Source organism: Eschscholzia californica, unplaced genomic scaffold (genome assembly GCF_041429995.1).
Source record: "Eschscholzia californica isolate CP2 unplaced genomic scaffold, dmEscCali1.0.p SCAF_6, whole genome shotgun sequence".
Taxonomy (NCBI): domain Eukaryota; kingdom Viridiplantae; phylum Streptophyta; class Magnoliopsida; order Ranunculales; family Papaveraceae; genus Eschscholzia; species Eschscholzia californica.
Window position 1 is genome coordinate 38,371,758 of NW_028238483.1, and position 19,170 is coordinate 38,390,927.

General features: G+C 35.0%; 1 protein-coding gene and 1 long non-coding RNA gene across 2 annotated transcripts; both read right to left on the minus strand.

Moving 5' to 3' along the window:
- Nucleotides 1-372: 372 nt before the first annotated feature.
- PRPL11 (plastid ribosomal protein l11) lies at nucleotides 373-3,336 on the minus strand. The gene is made up of 4 exons (XM_086649345.1): nucleotides 2,964-3,336; nucleotides 2,345-2,517; nucleotides 1,863-1,926; nucleotides 373-758 (listed from the first exon to the last, which is right to left on the minus strand). Exons 1-4 carry the CDS (start codon nucleotides 3,199-3,201, stop codon nucleotides 550-552), a joined length of 684 nt encoding a protein of 227 aa, XP_086505471.1. The 5' UTR covers nucleotides 3,202-3,336; the 3' UTR covers nucleotides 373-549.
- Nucleotides 3,337-8,563: 5,227 nt separating this feature from the next.
- Nucleotides 8,564-16,428, minus strand: LOC147534565 (uncharacterized). Its single transcript, XR_015227675.1, has 3 exons — nucleotides 16,063-16,428; nucleotides 8,875-9,293; nucleotides 8,564-8,636 (listed from the first exon to the last, which is right to left on the minus strand). It is a non-coding gene; the product is annotated as an uncharacterized LOC147534565 (long non-coding RNA).
- Between the last annotated feature and the right edge of the window lie 2,742 nt (nucleotides 16,429-19,170).

Here is a 19,170-nt window from a genome sequence, read left to right on the forward strand (position 1 = left end):
CCCAAAACTTCACAATGTTACTTGTATTTTGGCTATCCACAAGTATACCACTCCTCTAGGCATCTCTTTGTATACCTAGAGGTTCCATGCCTAGGTTGCTGGAACCTAGACTCTTTCTAACAGTGGGATTTCTATCATCCATATTCATTTAAACGAATCATGGTGTGTACTGTGTAGCTCCCAGACAACACAAGTTATTGTGAAACACTATCCGAAAATTTATCAAGTTAGCAATGACCAACTCATTCCACTCTCTGTACTAAAGAAACATTATGCGTCAAAGTGAGGATTATTGAGAATTTTAAGAGCGCCACTCACTTCCGATGTAAAATTTATGAGAATCACGCATTGTATCATGTAAAACAAAAATCAACTCAAATCATTTCAAAGATGAGAGCCAAAATTTTGCAATTTAGAACAGCTTAGATACACAAATAAGAACAACAAAACTGAATCCAAAACAAATAAGTTACAAGTTCATATCTCCATACTTCCATGAGAACTGTTCAGGATTCAAGTTAAGCAATGAAATCTAATGGCACAGAACAATCAAACAAGTACTTTCTTCTTGGGTTCGAGTATAGGAGGATCGACATCAATACCCATATTAGCGGCAGTTCCTGCAATAATTCTCATTGCTGATTCAATAGTTACACAGTTCAAATCTGGCAGTTTCTCAGTTGCAATTGTACGTAATTGGTCGACTGTTACTTTCCCAACTTTTTCTTGTTTTGGGTCCTTTGAACCTTTCTCAACTCCTAAAACACAGACGAACAATCATTCAATTAATAACCCGTAACTCTAGTAACATAATGAAGAACAAGAAATGTAAATGTTCGTATTATTTATATATAGCACAAATATGAGATAGTTGATGGCAATAAATGTACGAGGTAATTAAAGCCGATGACTTCAATAGACAAAAGCGTGCAAACTCAGTATGGCAGAGTAATGAAATTGTGAAGGAACTGTTGGAAAAAAACATGAAACAAAATGATCGAAGAAGAGTATTGACATTGATACCTGAAACTACTTTTAGTTTACAGTATGAAAACAACAAAATCATGAATGGATCCCTTGTGGTGGTGGGTTCGATTCTTATAAACTGGTATTTCCTTGTGGAAATAGTTAGGTCATTTATCATGTTGTTTCCATGGAAACTTATGTGCTTATCATATCCTTTTGATGTATGATGCCGTATAAAAATACAATGACCCACAAAGATTCTTTGTGGTGCTAGTTCCTAAAGATGTGGTTGGTTTCCTGTACAACAAAAAGCGGATGATTCCAGCATGATTTAATAATTTAATAAAAAATGAGTTTCATGCACTAGACGTATAGGCAAAGCACCTAGATTAGTCTGAGAAAGGCTTAAAGTAAATAGTGATGAAGAGATAGATGGACTTGACCAACCCAATAACGGTTTCATAAAACACTAGTAAGTTGTAATTATATAAATACGACGCTCATAAGTTAGCAGTTTTCTTATAAAATTTACAAGCTTCCATTTGTCTCTCGAATATGTGTTTGAGATATTCAGAAACACCTCTTTGAGAATTCTATTTGGTCATAGGATATGTCAATTGTTGAAGGAACAATTTCGAGCGAAGTGTAGAATTTTTGGATGACTTGTATTTCTGTCGTCTAAATGCTTCGACAGGAAACCACACCCATATCAACAAATTTTCTTTGAGAACTAGAGAAGCCTTACAAGGAATGTACAGACCGAAATAAAATATGAATGAATTGTAACAAATCATTAATGAGAAAGCAAAGAAACATAAAACATAAAATCTAATAAAAAAACAGATTATTTAATCCTATTAAACCGATTTTGGACAATCATAGAGAAAGAGAATTACCTGCAGCCTTAAGTAACAAAACGGAAGCCGGTGGAGTCTTGAGGATAAAGGTAAAACTTTTATCCTGCCAATGAAAAAAGATTGAATGAATCTTTAATATATTCAAACCATTATCAGAAGTGATACTTAACATTTTGAACTAGTAATCTCAAATATCAAATTAAAATTATAGCTTAGGAAAATGTTGTCAACCACCCGCTCTAAATGCTTGAACAATTAGAGAAACCCCTTTAGTGTATATTTCGTGACTAAGAAGGTCGAACAAGGGTTGGTTTACTCTCATGGAAAATCAAACCGCCACTATCTACTTCTATATTCTAAACTTATAAGTTCATATATTTTGCAAAATGGGTATTCAATTCTACTATACAAACTTAGGATAAACATCAGTTAAGGTATCATGTCAAACAAAGAAATTCAAATTGAATCCAACAGATGACAAATAGTGACCCCATTTCGGAGGTTAAGTTTCATAAACTTACATCAAACACTGTAATCTCGACTGGAATAACATATCCAGCTTTATCTGCCGTCCTCGCGTTGTAATCTTTACAGAAAGCCATAATGTTAACACCTTTAGAACCAAGGGCTGGCCCAACAGGTGGTGCAGGAGTGGCTTTCCCTGCCTCAAGAGCAAGCTTAATAATTCCAATTACTGCAAAATTAGGGCATACCAATGTCAGAAAATTCCCAAACTTATATAAGAAACCGAGTCGAAAAGTCACCAAACAAGTTTAATCACAAGAACCACTGAAGTAATTCAAAGTTAACCATGAAATTGAACAAAATAAACATTACAAGAAACAAGCTTAATAAGAACATCAAACAAATCAAAATTTAGCAAGAGACAGAAGCAAAATTGAAGAACCCAATGTAGAAGATAATGGGACTAGGATTATTGAAGAATACCCATTTATAAATTAGTTACTAGATTATTCTTGAATGCAAATAATTAGGAAGAAACCCTAATAACCTTGAAGTAAATTTAAGCTTAATAAGAACTTCTAAAACAAAAATTCATAGATGTTCAAAATTTTGCAAGAGAGAAGAAACTAAAAGAAACCCAGTACAGAAAAATGAAATTAAACTATAGAAATTTACCCTTCTTCGCCTTTCCACCAGCTTTGGGAGGAGCCATGGCTTTTATAGTGAGTGACCTTGGAGCTGAAAGTAGAGATTTATTTTGGTTAAGGAATTGACGAGAAAGATGGGAATTTGAAGATAAGTTTTTGGTTGAGGAAGATGGAAAGAGGGTAGTGGAAAGCTTGGCATTGTGTGAAGAAGAAGAAGGAGAAGATAGACTACAGAGAGAAAGATGATAGGTAGAGAGAGAAGCCATCAGAGAGAGAGAGAGAGAGAGCAGAAGGGAAGGGATAAAGTTTTTTTTAGAATTTGTTTTCTTCAATTTTCTACACCAGTTAATGACGTGTTATCAGTGATAATATACTTCGCGAAGTAACGAAATTGTTGCACCTCTCAGAGACCAATGGCTTTTAAAGGAAATGTTATCAGCACACAATGTTTTCATATAGAAGCTAAAGGCACACCATCTAACAAGGGCGACTTGTGGTGTGTAATATAACAAATAACTTGGTCAGAGTGTGTAAACCAAGTCAAGAGATTGGTGTTGGTGGTATGTGAAATGTGCATGCTTTTTTCGCTTGAATGGGAGTGATCAATTTTTTTTTCTTGTTTTGAGACTACGTTCTATCGTTAGTGGTTACAAGGCCAATCAATACATCACGAAGATGTGATAAGCGCGATAACCGTCAACATTAAACTAAGAAATAAAAGAGGTTTAAAGGCCAACAAAATGAAAGAGGCATATAGTCTAACAAATTGTTACATTATTAATACTATTAATAATTCAAGTTCAATATTTCTAGATTTACACTTCCAGTGGATCGAACCTAAAAATGTAGTGAGTGATCAAATGTTAAGAGGCACCTCTAACTATTTACAGTTCACTAGTTCTTGGAATATGAGAGGGGCGTCCTTAGCATCCCCACCTAAATTAAAATCTCGAAGCCAATTTTATATACACCGAACAATACGTACAATCATACACTTAGATCGACATCGCACTTTACCCATCATCTTTGTTAGGTGAAGATTGCCGGCTTGTGGCCATCCGGCAATCTTAGTAAGAAGTAATACAACACTGGCAACACCACCCTCACCACCACTTCTAAACCTCGGCCACCACCATCCCCATCACCAACACTTCCTGTTTGTCGTCGTCTTTAGAGAGAGAAATGAGAGATGGTGGTGAAGCGGTTGGAGGTGGAGATGTTGGAAGTGGGTGTGGTCAAATAGAGGAGAAAAAATATATTTTTTGGCTCTCATGAAGATCCCTGGCCAGCCATCTTCATCCGACTAAGTTAGTGACTAATAGATGACTTGGTCAAAGTAAATTGACCAAGTTAAAATCAATGTGAGTGTATAATAATACATAAAAGTAATGACTGTATATAAAAGTTAAAAGGCAATACAAGCACCCTGGATGACTCGAACTAGAAGTGGTGTTCATAGATTTTCCATCGTGTCCTGCAATCCAACACAAGATAAGGGCACCACCTCAAATTCTCTTTTCTACGGCCAATGGTTAGAGGACAATAGATATAGTTTCGGCTATCAAAACCTTTTGCAAAAAAACTACGCAATCTAGTTTGACTCAAATATTAGGAAATTTTTGATAGTTTTAACAACTAACATTCCTCTTTTTAAGACAAGGTGAGAGAGAGAAAGAGATGAGGGGAAGACAAGATTTAGACACTCAAATAGATAGCTAGAAAAGAAAAAGAGATGCATTAAAGAAATACAATTTTTAAGTATCTTTTTCTCTCTAATAAATATCCTTCTTGTGTGTTTGTTTTCTACTTTCTCTTCTCTTTGCTTTCTTCACTACTATAGGTTTGGTCTAAGTAATGGACTGATAGGTCAAGTATTTTAGGTGTTGGGGAAAGTAAACATTTCTACTATAAGCTAGCAACCTCACAAGTGGGTAATGTCGTAATGATGTGCTATAACAATTAAAGAATTCCTTTAAAATAAGAATTAAGTTATACCTATTTCAACTTGTAGTGTAGCAGCCCATGTTGCCTCAATTAGTAATCCAATATCTTATACTATTCTTTTCAGCAAAATGCTATTTGTCATGATAAATAGAAGTCCGAATGGCCCGACAAGGTTCAATTGATGACGCCATGCTGACATTATGTGTCAATTTGGTCTTGTCAAGTCATTCAAACCATTTTTTGTTGGGCTAAGTAGCTCTTGTTGATTTTTCTAAACCCTCACTTTTTCGGGTATTCTGGATAGTTATATAGAAGAAATCTTGAGACTTGCTATCACATCAATTTGCCTATAAATATAAGACCAAAATAGAAAAGAAAATCATCACAAACCTAACACCTTAGTGATATTAAGCTTTCTATTTGAGTTTATATTTTTCTTCTTCTTCTCTCTTATAAGTTTTAACAATGGAAGCAAAGAATAAGAATTTGATGTTGCTTTCTTTTGTTATACTAAGCATCATATTCCTATCGACGATGATTGATTCTGCTAACGCGAGTTCTTATACAGTGTGGAAGGGACCGGGTTGCAAAAAAGAAGGAATCAAATTTGATACATGTGGATGTTGGAACATTCCGTACCATGGCGGGTTTAATTTCATCTATACTGGACAAAAAGCTAGAACATATGCCGACTCTAATTGCAATGGTCGAGTAAATCGTCTTTATAGTTCTAGCTTTAGTTCTTGCCTCAGGTTTGCTGCCAAGAGTATACGAATCATGTGCAGCTCTTCTGATATCGAACAAGTCGTGGAATCAGTTTGAGAAATTCTGCTCAATACTATTTCCAAACCCTGTCTAAGTTATCAAGTTTTCGGGTGTGATAATTATAAATGTATTTGGTAGATTCACGCCAATCTATGTTGTAATAATCACCCGAGAAGAAAATAAAAGGACTATTATAGTGTAGTATGTATGGATCCATCATGTTTATAAGTTTATTTTTTTATCTTATTTGTAGTATCAGTCGATTCAGTCCTACACTTAATGGGACATCTTTGGAAAACCTGATTATTAAGTAGACGGAAATGAGATGCAAAACTAAAACTCGATCTAATCTTATCTATGAATCAACTTGAAGGTCAAATTTAGCTTTGCCCGCCCGCAAAACTATAGAAGATAACCTAACTTAAGAGATTAAGTTTTCCTGTATTTAGGAACGGACTGTTTAGCTAAAAACTTGTTTTGTGGGGTCTGATACAAAATTTGGGCTTTTCCCGTCCCAATAGAGGAGGTTTTCTCCATTTATGAACTAGCCATATGCCCCTTCTACTGCAGATGTATCACTATACACTTTGATATCCATAGGTTTCAACTTCAAAACCCATGTTATCTTTAATTATACAAACTCAATTGCACCTAGCCCTCAATGGAAGTTCCGGCTAGAGGAATCAACAAGCATCTATGGTTCTCTCGCTCAGATTAACCTTTCGTTTAGAGTTTATGATTTGAGAGGAAAACTCTTGAGAGATGTGGAGCACAATATACAACGAGGGAATACTTGTTGATGAAAAAGTGAGGGGTACAAACAGAAAATGTTAACGACAGTTTTATAAGTTTCGAGTTAGGGTAATGAGTTTAATTTCTACACCTACTACATAAATCAAAGTACTAGAAAATTATCAAGTGGGCTGACTTAATTTTTAGTTACACAAATGAAAAGCCTTCATCGACATTGCGAGTGGATAAGATTGGAACTTTGTTCTCTCTTACCATCTAATGGTAAAGACATACATATTAACCCTCAACTTTTATCAAAAAAAAAAAACATTCATCTAATTATAATCAATTTTTTCATCAAAAAAAAAAATTATAATCACTTTCATAAGTAGACACGATCCTTATTTATATTATTAAATACTTCACTTATTACCAAATAAACCAAATTAAAAATATAATGCAAACAAACACAAGCACCAACCAACATATATACATAAGCACGATAACTACGTACGCACGACACACAAGAAAAGCTATGCTTGAAAAGCAAAACATAATAACGTACATGGATTTCGAAAAGATTAATATTTCACTGAACTTCTTCAGAAAACTGATTCTACGACCTCTTCGATGACAGATGGTCTGCACAACCGTACGCTCTTCCACCCAAACTTGTTAGCGCACAAATTTATACTAAACAAGAAGTCAAAATGACGCGAGCCTCTGCAATTAGGTCCATTAAAGGTAGTGGCTATTTGTCCAGTATACTGGATACCAAACCCACCATTGTATTTTTTGGGAAGGTTCCAACATCCACATTTACCAAACTTTACTGATTTGTTTATGCAACCTGGTCCCTTCCACACTGTGAAAATAGTAGCATTAACATAACCTGTCATCATTGATAGAAAAACTACTCCCAGTATAACAAAAACAAGAAACTTCAAACTCTTTTGCATAGCCATCGCCAATGATCAACAAGAGAAATTTGATATCGAATAGAAACTTTACTCTCACAATAATAAGGGTAGAAGTGTTGTGGTGGTAATGTTTTTCTTCTTATTTTCGACTTATATTTATAGGCAGATTGTATTAAAGGAAGTCATATGATTTCATCAGGATAACTATCGACCTCATCACAAGTCACAAAGAAAAAAGAAAAAAAATGTAAGATATTAGAATGCGATAGTACCACATGGGCGGCTTCATCCTTAGGGTTTATAATTTTACTTAACTCTTCAAGTTGAACGAATATGTAATTTTTTTTCCTATAGCCAAATACTTGTGGCCAAATCGCTTAGTTACAATTATATAATGACATAGGGAAACTGACATTGTCCTCAGCTAGGAAAACCAAAAAAAAAAATGCAAGTGTTACTCTATATATCTTTGGTATACTACTCAATTTCAGTTGCGTAAACAAAGTTTATATAAAATGACCGAAATAACTTTTCATTGTTTGGATAATTACTCAAAAAGTTTAAACTATATTTATCAAAGAAATCCTAGTTCGTAAGATATATGATCTTTAACGAACGGCCATATTTATTTCTTTCTAAGTAACTATTTTAATATACAGGATTAGGTCTAAAATCCTGAGACTATCATATCCTCATATCCCTTTCTCTCTGTTCCAGAGACCTAAGTTCATATTGTTACCATTTTGAAAATAATGTCACAAATTACAACTGTTACAAATGCATCTCAAATCTTTTCATTGGATTTTGTCGCAACATTAAAGCTATCTGTTAATGTGACCAAACTGTTGCAAGTATAACCTGCGACGGTATATACAGCGACAATACTTTGTGGTGTAGAAATAGCTCTTGATGTTCATGTAGTCACAAATCATATAAACGAAAACCAAGTTAAAGGAAACAAACATGACCAACTTTATTTAATCAATGTTTTAATATTATATCGCCTGATTTCGACATTACTCATAGTTTATGACAATTTTCCTCTTAATTCTTTATCTATTTTCTCAAAATGTATGCGAGCTTCGCCATTATTTAAAGTTAGGGCTCTTCCAATTGTACCCTCACACTAATTTGTTTTGTCAATTTCATTATTTTTTTTTCTTTTTAATTATCTTTATCGTTATCTTCATCTCCAACTCCAACTCCAACGGACTCCACAGGCTCCATATTTTGTGTATTCTTTTCTAGGCCATTCTCAGTCTTGAAATTGACTCTCAAAATCCTCTGCAAACTTTTCATATATAGTTTTACATAGCCTAAACCCTTAATTGGTAAATATACTTGGGTTATTTCCCTAATGACCCCCAACTTTGTGACCAGCTTCCCGCCTGGCTCCCTGCAAAAATACCCATATGACCCCCTTTTTCCGTTATCTTTAACTCCGGCGAAGGAGAGAGAGTAACGATCAGTTAAAGATAACGGAAAAAGGGGGCCATATGAATATTTTTGCTAATTTAGGGGGTCAGGCGGGAAGCTGGTCACAAAGTTGGGGGCCATTAGGGAAATAACCCAATATACTTCATCTATTACCTCTAGAACACCAACACTTGAAACAATTGCAAACAATCACATATCATACATGGATCAACAAGATATACAAAAAAACGATAATTACTTACTTCCACCATATACATACAACATACATAGTCTTATTTCTTCTGGTTGAGTGATCATTACAACATGAATTGACATGAAAACCAGTTTATTATTTTATTGCTCAGGAACATTAGAACTTAGGGTTTTGAAGGAATATCAAAACATGGATTTGACGACGTTCTAAACACACAAAAAAAGATCAGCAACCTGCCAGTCTTACACTCTTTATTGACAGTGAAGCGCAAATCCTTTTACTAGATGTATGAGTAGAAGTAACCGAACCTAAGCAATTAATTTCCTTATAAGTTGTAGCTATTTGGCCATCATACACAAAATTATAACTGTTGGACACGTCTCTTGTTAAAGACTAAGGGTGGCCCACATTCCTAATTTCCCTCTATCTTGGCTTTGACCAATTTACTGATTTGAATTCAGTAAATTGCTTACGTGGGTATTAGGAATATTTGGGAGATAAAGTTGGTTACAATAACCAACCCACTACCCCCTTCTTCGATGGAAAAGAAGTGGGAGTAGTTACCATAACTGAAGGTCCCTAACCCCTCCTATATTAATGCTTGTGTCTCTCCATCAAAACACAACAAAAAACTTACGGAGAGGATTGGGGTTAGAAGAACTTCAGTATTCTGTGATTATCTTTGGATTCCAGTTTATCACTTAATCAACAATGGCTGAAGGTATGTAACTTCCGCACTATTAGAATTTTATTTTCTAACATTTGGTATCAGAGCCTTCCTTTGGCTTTGTTGATTAGTATTTAAAGATTATCAATTATTTGTTAAGATATCTAAACTATGTGATTTAATCTCATCTTAAAGAAGTTTAGGTATAAATATTAGTTGATATTTTATGTGAAACAAATCTTTCCATTTAAGATATGTATTCTTGTTAAGAGTTAAATTGGGATTGATTAAATTTGTTTCACTGTATACAAACTTGATTATAATCAGATTGGTATTTAGATATACTTGTTTGACTCGGTAAAAGTAAATTTTTGAAATGTTTTAAGAAACAAGATCTATTTGGATCTTCTGAATTCGGTTACTGGTTTGTTTTCTTTTCCTTTTTTTATTTAATTCCCACGTATATATGCAAAGGGTTTATTTCATGTTCTGAGATAAAATAGACTAGAGATTCGTTAAGATCTATGCATATATTATATCTTCTTGTTTGAGATAATTTAGGATTGAAAGTAGTTTCCATATATTATCACGTTTAATCTCTTAATGAGTTTGACTTAGTAAAGGAAAATGGATTTGAATTTTTGGAAAACAAAATTACAATTCTATCTCTATTGTTGTGAATATTTGGTTACTGTTTACTTCTAGTCGGACAAAATTAATTTTGAGATTTTGAGAATTGTACACTGTTTTATGATACTAACAGAGAACATTTATTACTGTTTTTTCTCAATCTCTCGGTTGGACAAAAGGAGAAACTCTAACTAACATATCTAGAGAGAGAAACTATAAGTAACTTCAATTAGTAATAGTTGTCTCTTCTCCCTGTGAATCTCTTATATTGAGATAAATTTCATAGTGGCACTGAGAGGATTAAAGTACTTTTAAGGAAAACAATTGACTGTACTTGTAGATATCCATTTGACACATCACCTTCTACCAACTTTAAGAGATTATTGAGTATAGTTTTGACTGTGATGATACTTCAATTTTTAGACCATCAATACAATTGAGGATCTCATGCTCACTGTATAAGAAATAAGAGATAAGTAATTGCGATCAACATACAACTAGAGTTAATGCTCACTGTATAATTGGTTTTATAGTTGTATGAAATTGTGTTTACCATTTGATATGAAATGTGTTTATGTAGCATGATATAATGCATTTCAAACTACATGAGCATATATAATTGTTGATGGTTAAGGAAACATTGTCACTTGTTTTGAACATTGCATATTTTTGGAGTAGCCATAGCATCTAGAAATATGCAGATGTGCGATCTAATTTCATTGTTTATCGCATCAAGTTAAAATGACATTTCCGATTGCGATGTAATTTTTATAAATAATTGCTTTGCCCTACAGGGAGGTAATTATTTTGTAAAATTATATTGGAATAAGATAGTAAAATAAGATATTAAATGTGAATTTTCTATGCCCACAGGTATGAAAATTTTACGGTTTGATATTTTATTTGTACTAGTCTTATTAATAAAATATAGTAAATTCTTATGCGGTTGTAACCTCTGCCCACAGGAAGGTTAGAATTTACTACTAAATTGACATTGGTTGATTTAGAATAAAGATAAATATTTCATAGCTTAAATGTTTCTTTTGCAGCTATTTCTACTGCTTTTATGAATGATACTTCTCGTATTCCTATTTTATGTGGTGATAATTTCTCGGATTGGAAAGACAGTGTTCTCTTCACTTTGGGGTGTATGGACTTGGATTTGGCGCTTCGTGTGGATGCACCACCCGTCCCCACGGAATCAAGTACGCCTCAGGAAAGGTTGGACTATGAGCGGTGGGAGCGATCTAATCGCCTAAGTTTGATGCTCATTAAGTCCCGCGTGAATAAGAGTATTCGGGGTTCAATACCTGATTGCCCTCACGCAAAAGACTTTCTCAAAGCGGTTGAGGAACAATTTGTTCGCTCAGATAAGGCACAAGCCAGCACCCTAATGAAGAGACTTTCAGACAAAACTTTTGACTATTCTAAAGGAGTGCGTGAGCACATTATGGGGATGAGGGACATTGCTGCTCAGCTGAAACCCCTTAAAGTTGAGATTCCTGAGTCATTTTTAGTTCATTTGGTACTTAACTCTCTTCCTAAGGAATATGGGCCTTTCAAAATCTCCTACAACACACATAAGGAAAATTGGTCAATCAATGAACTTCTGACCATGTGTGTTCAAGAGGAAGAGAGGATGAAACATGAGAAACTTGAAAGTGCCCATTTTGTTTCTCATGCTAAAGGAAGTACCAAGAAGGGCAAACGTGTCAAGAATGTGCAGAACAAAGAAACTATGCCATTAAAGCATCATGGCAAACGGGTGAAATGTTTCTTCTGCAGAAAGGCTGGACACGAAAAGAAAGATTGCCTCAAGTATAAGAACTGGCTCGAGAAGAAAGGTAATCTCATATCTTATGTATGTCATGAATCGTTTTTTGTTGATGCCCCAACTAATACTTGGTGGATTGACTCTGGTTCTACGATTCATATTGTTAATACCATGCAGGGCTTTCTGGACCTAAGGAAGCCGAAAGGAAATGAGGTTGGCATCTATTCCGGAAACCGGATGCGGTCTCAAGTCGAAGCTGTGGGGACTTTTAGATTAATTTTGAAAACCGGCTTTGTGTTAGATTTAAACAATGTTTTCTATGTTCCATCTTTTTCTAGAAACTTGATTTCTGTTTCAAAACTTGCGGATGTTGATTATGAATTTTTATTTAAGAAACCATGTTTTCGTATTTTGAAAAATAATTTTTCTGTTGGTGGTGGAACTTTAATTGATGGTTTGTACAAAATTGATCTAGACCCCACTTTCGAGCATAATTATTTAAATATGCATGCAGATATTGGTATTAAACGTAATAGGATCGATGAGAACTCCTCTACTTTATGGCACAGGAGATTAGGTCATATCTCCATTGAGCGTGTAAAGAGATTAGTGAAAGATGGAGTTTTAAAAACTCTTGATTTTACTGATTTTGGTACTTGTGTGGACTGCATTAAGGGAAAGCAGACAAACAAGACCTCTAAGGGTGCCAAAAGGAGTTCTCAGATCCTCGAGATCATACACACTGACATATGTGGACCTTTTCCTACCCCATGTCTCAACGGTCAGAGATATTTTATCTCCTTCATTGACGACCATACAAGATTCATGTACCTTTATCTTCTGTTTGATAAAGCTGAAGCTTTTGATGCTTTCAAAAGTTTTAAAGCAGAAGTAGAAAAACAAAAGGACATGAAAATAAAGATTGTAAGGTCTGATAGAGGCGGGGAGTATTATGGAAGGTACACAGAAAAGGGTCAGATGCCTGGTCCATTTGCTAAGTTTCTTGAGGAAGAAGGCATTGTTGCTCAATATACAATGCCTGGCACACCACAACAAAATGGTGTAGCCGAAAGGAGGAACCGAACGCTTATGGACATGGTGAGGAGCATGATTAGTAACACTAATCTTCCTTTATCCTTATGGAGTGAAGCCTTGAAAACCGCAGTGTACATCTTAAACAGAGTTCCATCTAAGGCCGTTCCTAAGACACCATTTGAATTATGGAACGGATGGAAACCGAGTTTAAGTCATTTGCACATATGGGGTTGTCCTGCAGAAGTGAGAATTTACAATCCTCACATAAAGAAATTAGATCCAAGGACAACCAGTGGGTATTTCATTGGCTATGCAGTTAACTCTAAGGGATTTAGGTTTTATTGTCCTTCACATTCCCAAAGAATAGTTGAGGCTAGAAATGCTAAGTTCTTTGAGGATTTTGATTCAAGTGGGAGTGATATTCCTCGACTGATAGAATTTGAGGAAACACGAGAGGAACCTGAGTTGCCTGTGGATACTAGAGATTTGGTCATTGTGCAAAGAAGTCAACCTGACATAATTACACAACAACCAACTTTAGAGCAACCGATTCATGAAGAACAAATCCCACAAGAACCTGTTCCACAAATTGAGCATGAAGATGTGGTTCTAAGGAGATCCTCAAGAACAAGAAAACCAGCTATTTCTAGCGATTATCTGGTATATCTCCAAGAGTCTGATTTTGACATTGGGCCTAAACGTGACCCAAATTCATTTTCAGAAGCCATAAATGGAGAAAAATCTGCACTTTGGTATGATGCCATGAAGGAAGAGATGGAATCTATGGCTAAAAATCAAGTCTGGGATCTCGTTGAGTTACCGAAAGGGTCTAAGGCCATTGGCTGCAAATGGGTTTATAAAACCAAAAGAGACTCTTCCGGAAACGTCGAGCGATATAAAGCTAGACTTGTAGCTAAAGGTTACACTCAGAAGGAAGGCATAGACTACCATGAAACCTTCTCTCCGGTTTCTAAGAAGGATTCATTGCGGATTATTATGGCTTTAGTAGCTCATTTCGATCTAGAGCTACACCAAATGGACGTTAAGACAGCATTCCTTAATGGTCATTTGGGAGAGGAGGTATACATGGTTCAACCCGAGGGTTTTCGTGACGAAAACGATCACCATTTAGTTTGCAAGCTCAGGAAATCTATTTATGGACTAAAACAGGCATCCCGCCAATGGTATTTAAAGTTTCACAATGTTATAACCTCTTTTGGTTTTACAGAAAACATTGTCGATCAATGTATATACCTTAAGGTCAGTGGGAGCAAATACATATTTTTAGTCCTATATGTAGATGATATTTTACTTGCAACTAGTGATTTGGGATTGCTACATGAGACTAAGGAATTTCTTTCTCAGAATTTTGAGATGAAGGATTTAGGTGAAGCCTCTTATGTCATAGGCATAGAGATTCACAGAGATAGATCTAAAAGATCCTTAGGATTATCTCAGAAAGCCTACATCGAAAGAATTTTGGAAAGATTCAGGATGCATAATTGTGCATCACTTGTAGCGCCAATCACTAAAGGGGAAAAATTGACTTTAAGTCAATGTCCACAGAATGCATTGGAACAGGGGGAGATGAAAGACATTCCATATGCATCAGCAGTAGGCAGCCTTTTATATGCACAGGTCTGCACAAGACCTGATCTTGCTTTCGTGGTGGGACTGCTAGGAAGATACCAAAGCAATCCCGGGAAAGAACATTGGAAGGCTGTGAAAAGAGTTATGAGATACCTGCAAGGAACTAAGGACTACAGACTGACCTACGGATATACTGACCATCTGGAGCTGGTTGGATATTCGGATTCAGATTTTGCGGGATGTGTGGATTCAAGAAAATCTACTTCGGGATATATCTTTCTTCTTGCTGGAGGAGCTATATCTTGGAGAAGTACCAAACAGACCATCCTCGCAACATCTACTATGGAGGCAGAGTTCATTGCATGCTATGAAGCAACGACACAAGCAATATGGTTGAGAAACTTTGTTTCAGGTCTCAAAATTGTCGATACTATAGAGAGACCATTAAAGATCCTTTGTGATAATTCTGCTGCGGTTTTCTTCTCTAAAAACAATAAGAGTGGAAGCAGAAGTAAGCATATCGACATAAAGTACCTTCTTGTCAGAGATAAAGTTAAGGAACATGTGGTGGCCATTGAGCATATCAGTACTAAGTTAATGATTGCGGATCCCATGACTAAGGCGTTGCCGGCACAAGTGTTCTTAGATCATGTGGAGCGTATGGGTCTTTGTTAACTTATGTAATGCTTGACATGTACTTTCTTTGACTGTTTTAAGGTGTTTGGTTATTTTGAATAAATAGTTTTATTCGTGCACATAAAGAATAACCATCTTATATCCATTGTGATATTAAAGGAGGACCTGAGTAATTTTGTCAGAAATTACTTATTCAGAAGTTATGCTCATCAAGTGCTTAGTTAGAGAGCATAATGCATTGTAATACATGGAAGGAAGCATTCACTTATCAGAATGTGACCGCTATGATTCGTGTGATATGTTCTTTAATTAAGAGTGAGTGATATCCCAATCTAAGTGTTTGTTTGGCCATACAGTCCATCACCCATGTACTTATGAAATATAGCATGTGGGCCAAGTGGGAGAATGTTGGACACGTCTCTTGTTAAAGACTAAGGGTGGCCCACATTCCTAATTTCCCTCTATCTTGGCTTTGACCAATTTACTGATTTGAATTCAGTAAATTGCTTACGTGGGTATTAGGAATATTTGGGAGATAAAGTTGGTTACAATAACCAACCCACTACCCCCTTCTTCGATGGAAAAGAAGTGGGAGTAGTTACCATAACTGAAGGTCCCTAACCCCTCCTATATTAATGCTTGTGTCTCTCCATCAAAACACAACAAAAAACTTACGGAGAGGATTGGGGTTAGAAGAACTTCAGTATTCTGTGATTATCTTTGGATTCCAGTTTATCACTTAATCAACAATGGCTGAAGGTATGTAACTTCCGCACTATTAGAATTTTATTTTCTAACAATAACCACCACGGTAAGGAAAGTTCCAACATCCACATGAGTCATATTTTGTTCCTACTTTGCATTTCGGTGCGAATACTGTGAAAGAGCTTGCATCAACAGAATCACTCGTCGTCAATACAAACGCGATGCCTAGTAGTATAACAAGACAGAGATGCTTTAAATTCTTAGCTTCCATTGTTGATGAACCAATACGAGAGATTAATGTAATCTCAAATCGGAAATTGTTTTAAGTTGTTGTGGTAGTGATCTCTATTTTCTTCTTGTATTTATAAGCAAATTGATGTGAAATAGAGTCTCATAATATTTCATAAAGATAACAAAATAACATAAAATAAAAGATAACAGAGGGTCGTGAAAGTACCATATGGCAGGCTGCACAACTTGGATCATAAAATACTTATAAACTCGGTAGTATTTGGTGTCCTGGACAATTTTTTTTTGTTTTGAGATTGGACTCCAAGAGTCGCTATATTTGAATGGCTTTGATGCTTCATGAGTATAATATAAAATACATTATGAATTAAGATGAGCACTTTCATCGTCAATTAAAACATCTTAGACCCTAAAGACTATATAAAGACCTTTACGAGGGAACGCACAAGTACTGCACCAAAAGATAGTGGACTGGGTAAGAGGGTTCAGATACCCATGCTTTGGCCTACTTATGAGGTCGCCAATCTTGACTCTTGAGATGGTCGCTACTTAGTTACCAAGCCAAGTTCTTCAAGGTCAGACAAAACAATTATCAATAATGCTATAAATAAGGGTTAATTTGGTTTTGGCTCCTAATTTCTAACCAACAGGTTGTTGTCTCCATAAGTGTCTGACAGTTTGTTTTGGTCTCTAAGATCAATTTTTTTTATTTTTTTCCCCAAAATATCTTGTGATATTATTGTAATTTAGACGTTTTTAAAATATATCCACTCCACCATTTTTTCTCTCATCCACATCATCAAACATTCCACCTCACCTCTTCTTCTTCTTAAAGGTCGTCGTTAGGAGGTCGTCGATCACAACCTTAATTCTTCTTTTCCTCCCAAAGGCGAATAGTAGAGTGCCAGATTGCTTAAAAAAACACTAAAAATTTAGTGGAATGGAAAAATGTTTAGAACCAAAGGATCTCAAATTTGGCCTTGTAGAGATCCTTTGGGATGCTCTAAGTATTTAAATCAAACTAAAATAAAAGTTGGTAAGTTGCTACTTTTAGTAGCATTTTTAATACTCAACTAGTATAGCAGCCCATGTTTTACTATCTAAAATATCATCTATTATCTTTTCGTTATCTTATTTAAATTATGAGACCCTTTTCACATCAATTTGCCTATAAATACAAGAACAAAATAAATATCTTCACCACCACATTACATCAAAACTACTTATATTGTAAGTCTTCAATTTGAGATTCTATCTTTCTACTTCTATCACTAACTATGGAAGCTAAGAACAAGAGTTTAAAGTTGCTTAGTTTTGTTTTATTGGGTATAGTATTTTTATCGGTGATGAGTGATTATGCGAATGCAAGTTCTTACACAGTGAGGAAAGGACCGCGTTGCAACAGTGAAGGAACAACATTTAATTCATGTGGATGTTGGAACTTTCCATATTGGGGTGGCTATAATTTTGTATTTGATGGACAAATAGCTAGAAGCTATGCGAGCCGTAACTGTTTAGGTCCGGTTTATTATACCTATAGGTCGAGTAAAAGTGCTTGCAGTGCAATAGGGTCAAGGAGTATACGGCTAGATGGTTGCTAATCAATAAAAAAGGACTCAAGTGTTGTAAGCACATACTTATAGTCTCTACCTATATCTTGTTGATTGATGTGTGTTTCCTTGCAATGTGCTTTTAATTTGGTTTTCTGAGTTATAATGAAGATATAATAAAGTAATTAATTTATATGTAAAATAAAGAATAGTTTTATTTTTGTTATCTCTAATTAATTTATACATAATTATTAATTTTCACAGTCAAGATCAAATCAAGGGACCTGATGCGCTCAACTTTATAAAACCAGTGCCACTTATAAATTACAACTTTATAAAATTTCAACCTCCATATAATGATTCATTCAACAAAAAACTTAACAAAAATGAATGGAGGCTCACTGTCTATAGGTCTCATTTGCCTCTATTTAGTCTTGGTCTATATTTGTCATCCAACACAGAAGTTTAAAGAGATGTAGTTTTCTCTTTTTAAGGCAAGTTTTTTTGTTGAAGTTTATAGGCAAGTTGATGTTAAAGAAAGTGTTGATGTGTTATGATTCCATCAGGATAATTATCCCAAAAACTTTAATATATATTGGAGGCGCCTGCTTCCACCACTTGTCTCTTAAAATATTACTACTAAAATTGTCTAAGTTTATAATTTTATTCTCATTTTAAAATGAATTCTTTACACCCCCATTAGTGACCTGTGGCAATCATGTTTAGTAAATTTTAATGTTAAACAATGCCTAAATTATTGTGGTGCAACCATTCAAGACCATTTACCACAATAAGACTATCAAAATTTCAATATTTTACGATAATGTCGTTGAAACTTGAAATTGACGTTGTTTTCAATCTATCAATTGTTACTGGTTGACATCTTTTATATTTTTCTCGTAATGATGCTAAAAAGCTACCAAAGTCTCAAAATGCCTATGTGTTACTCTATGAATCTTCAATATTATTATTTTTGGAGTACACTGAGAGGAACCAACCCTAATTTTTTTTTATCAAACATAAGTCCCAACTTTCAGTGTTTATTTGAAGTTTATGAGCTCTCTTTTCGCTTAGATTTCATCCTACTCTTATTCCGAGATACATACAAACTAGTTTGTATATACTACGACATTTATGTAGACTGATATTTTCTTCTCGCTACAAGTAAAGTGACAAGAAAATTATGGTGAAATGCAGACCCTAGACTACTTGGGGGCAATAAGACCCATGGGCCATAGACCACCCCTCTACAATTCATAATTTATCCATAATATCGTCATTATAGGCAATATTGTTCTTAGCTTCCATAGGTAATGATAGAACTAGGAAAATATAATCTCAAATTGAAGGCTATCAGTAGTAGTTCTGAAGTGTTGGTGTTGTGGTAGTGATGATCTCTATTTTCTTC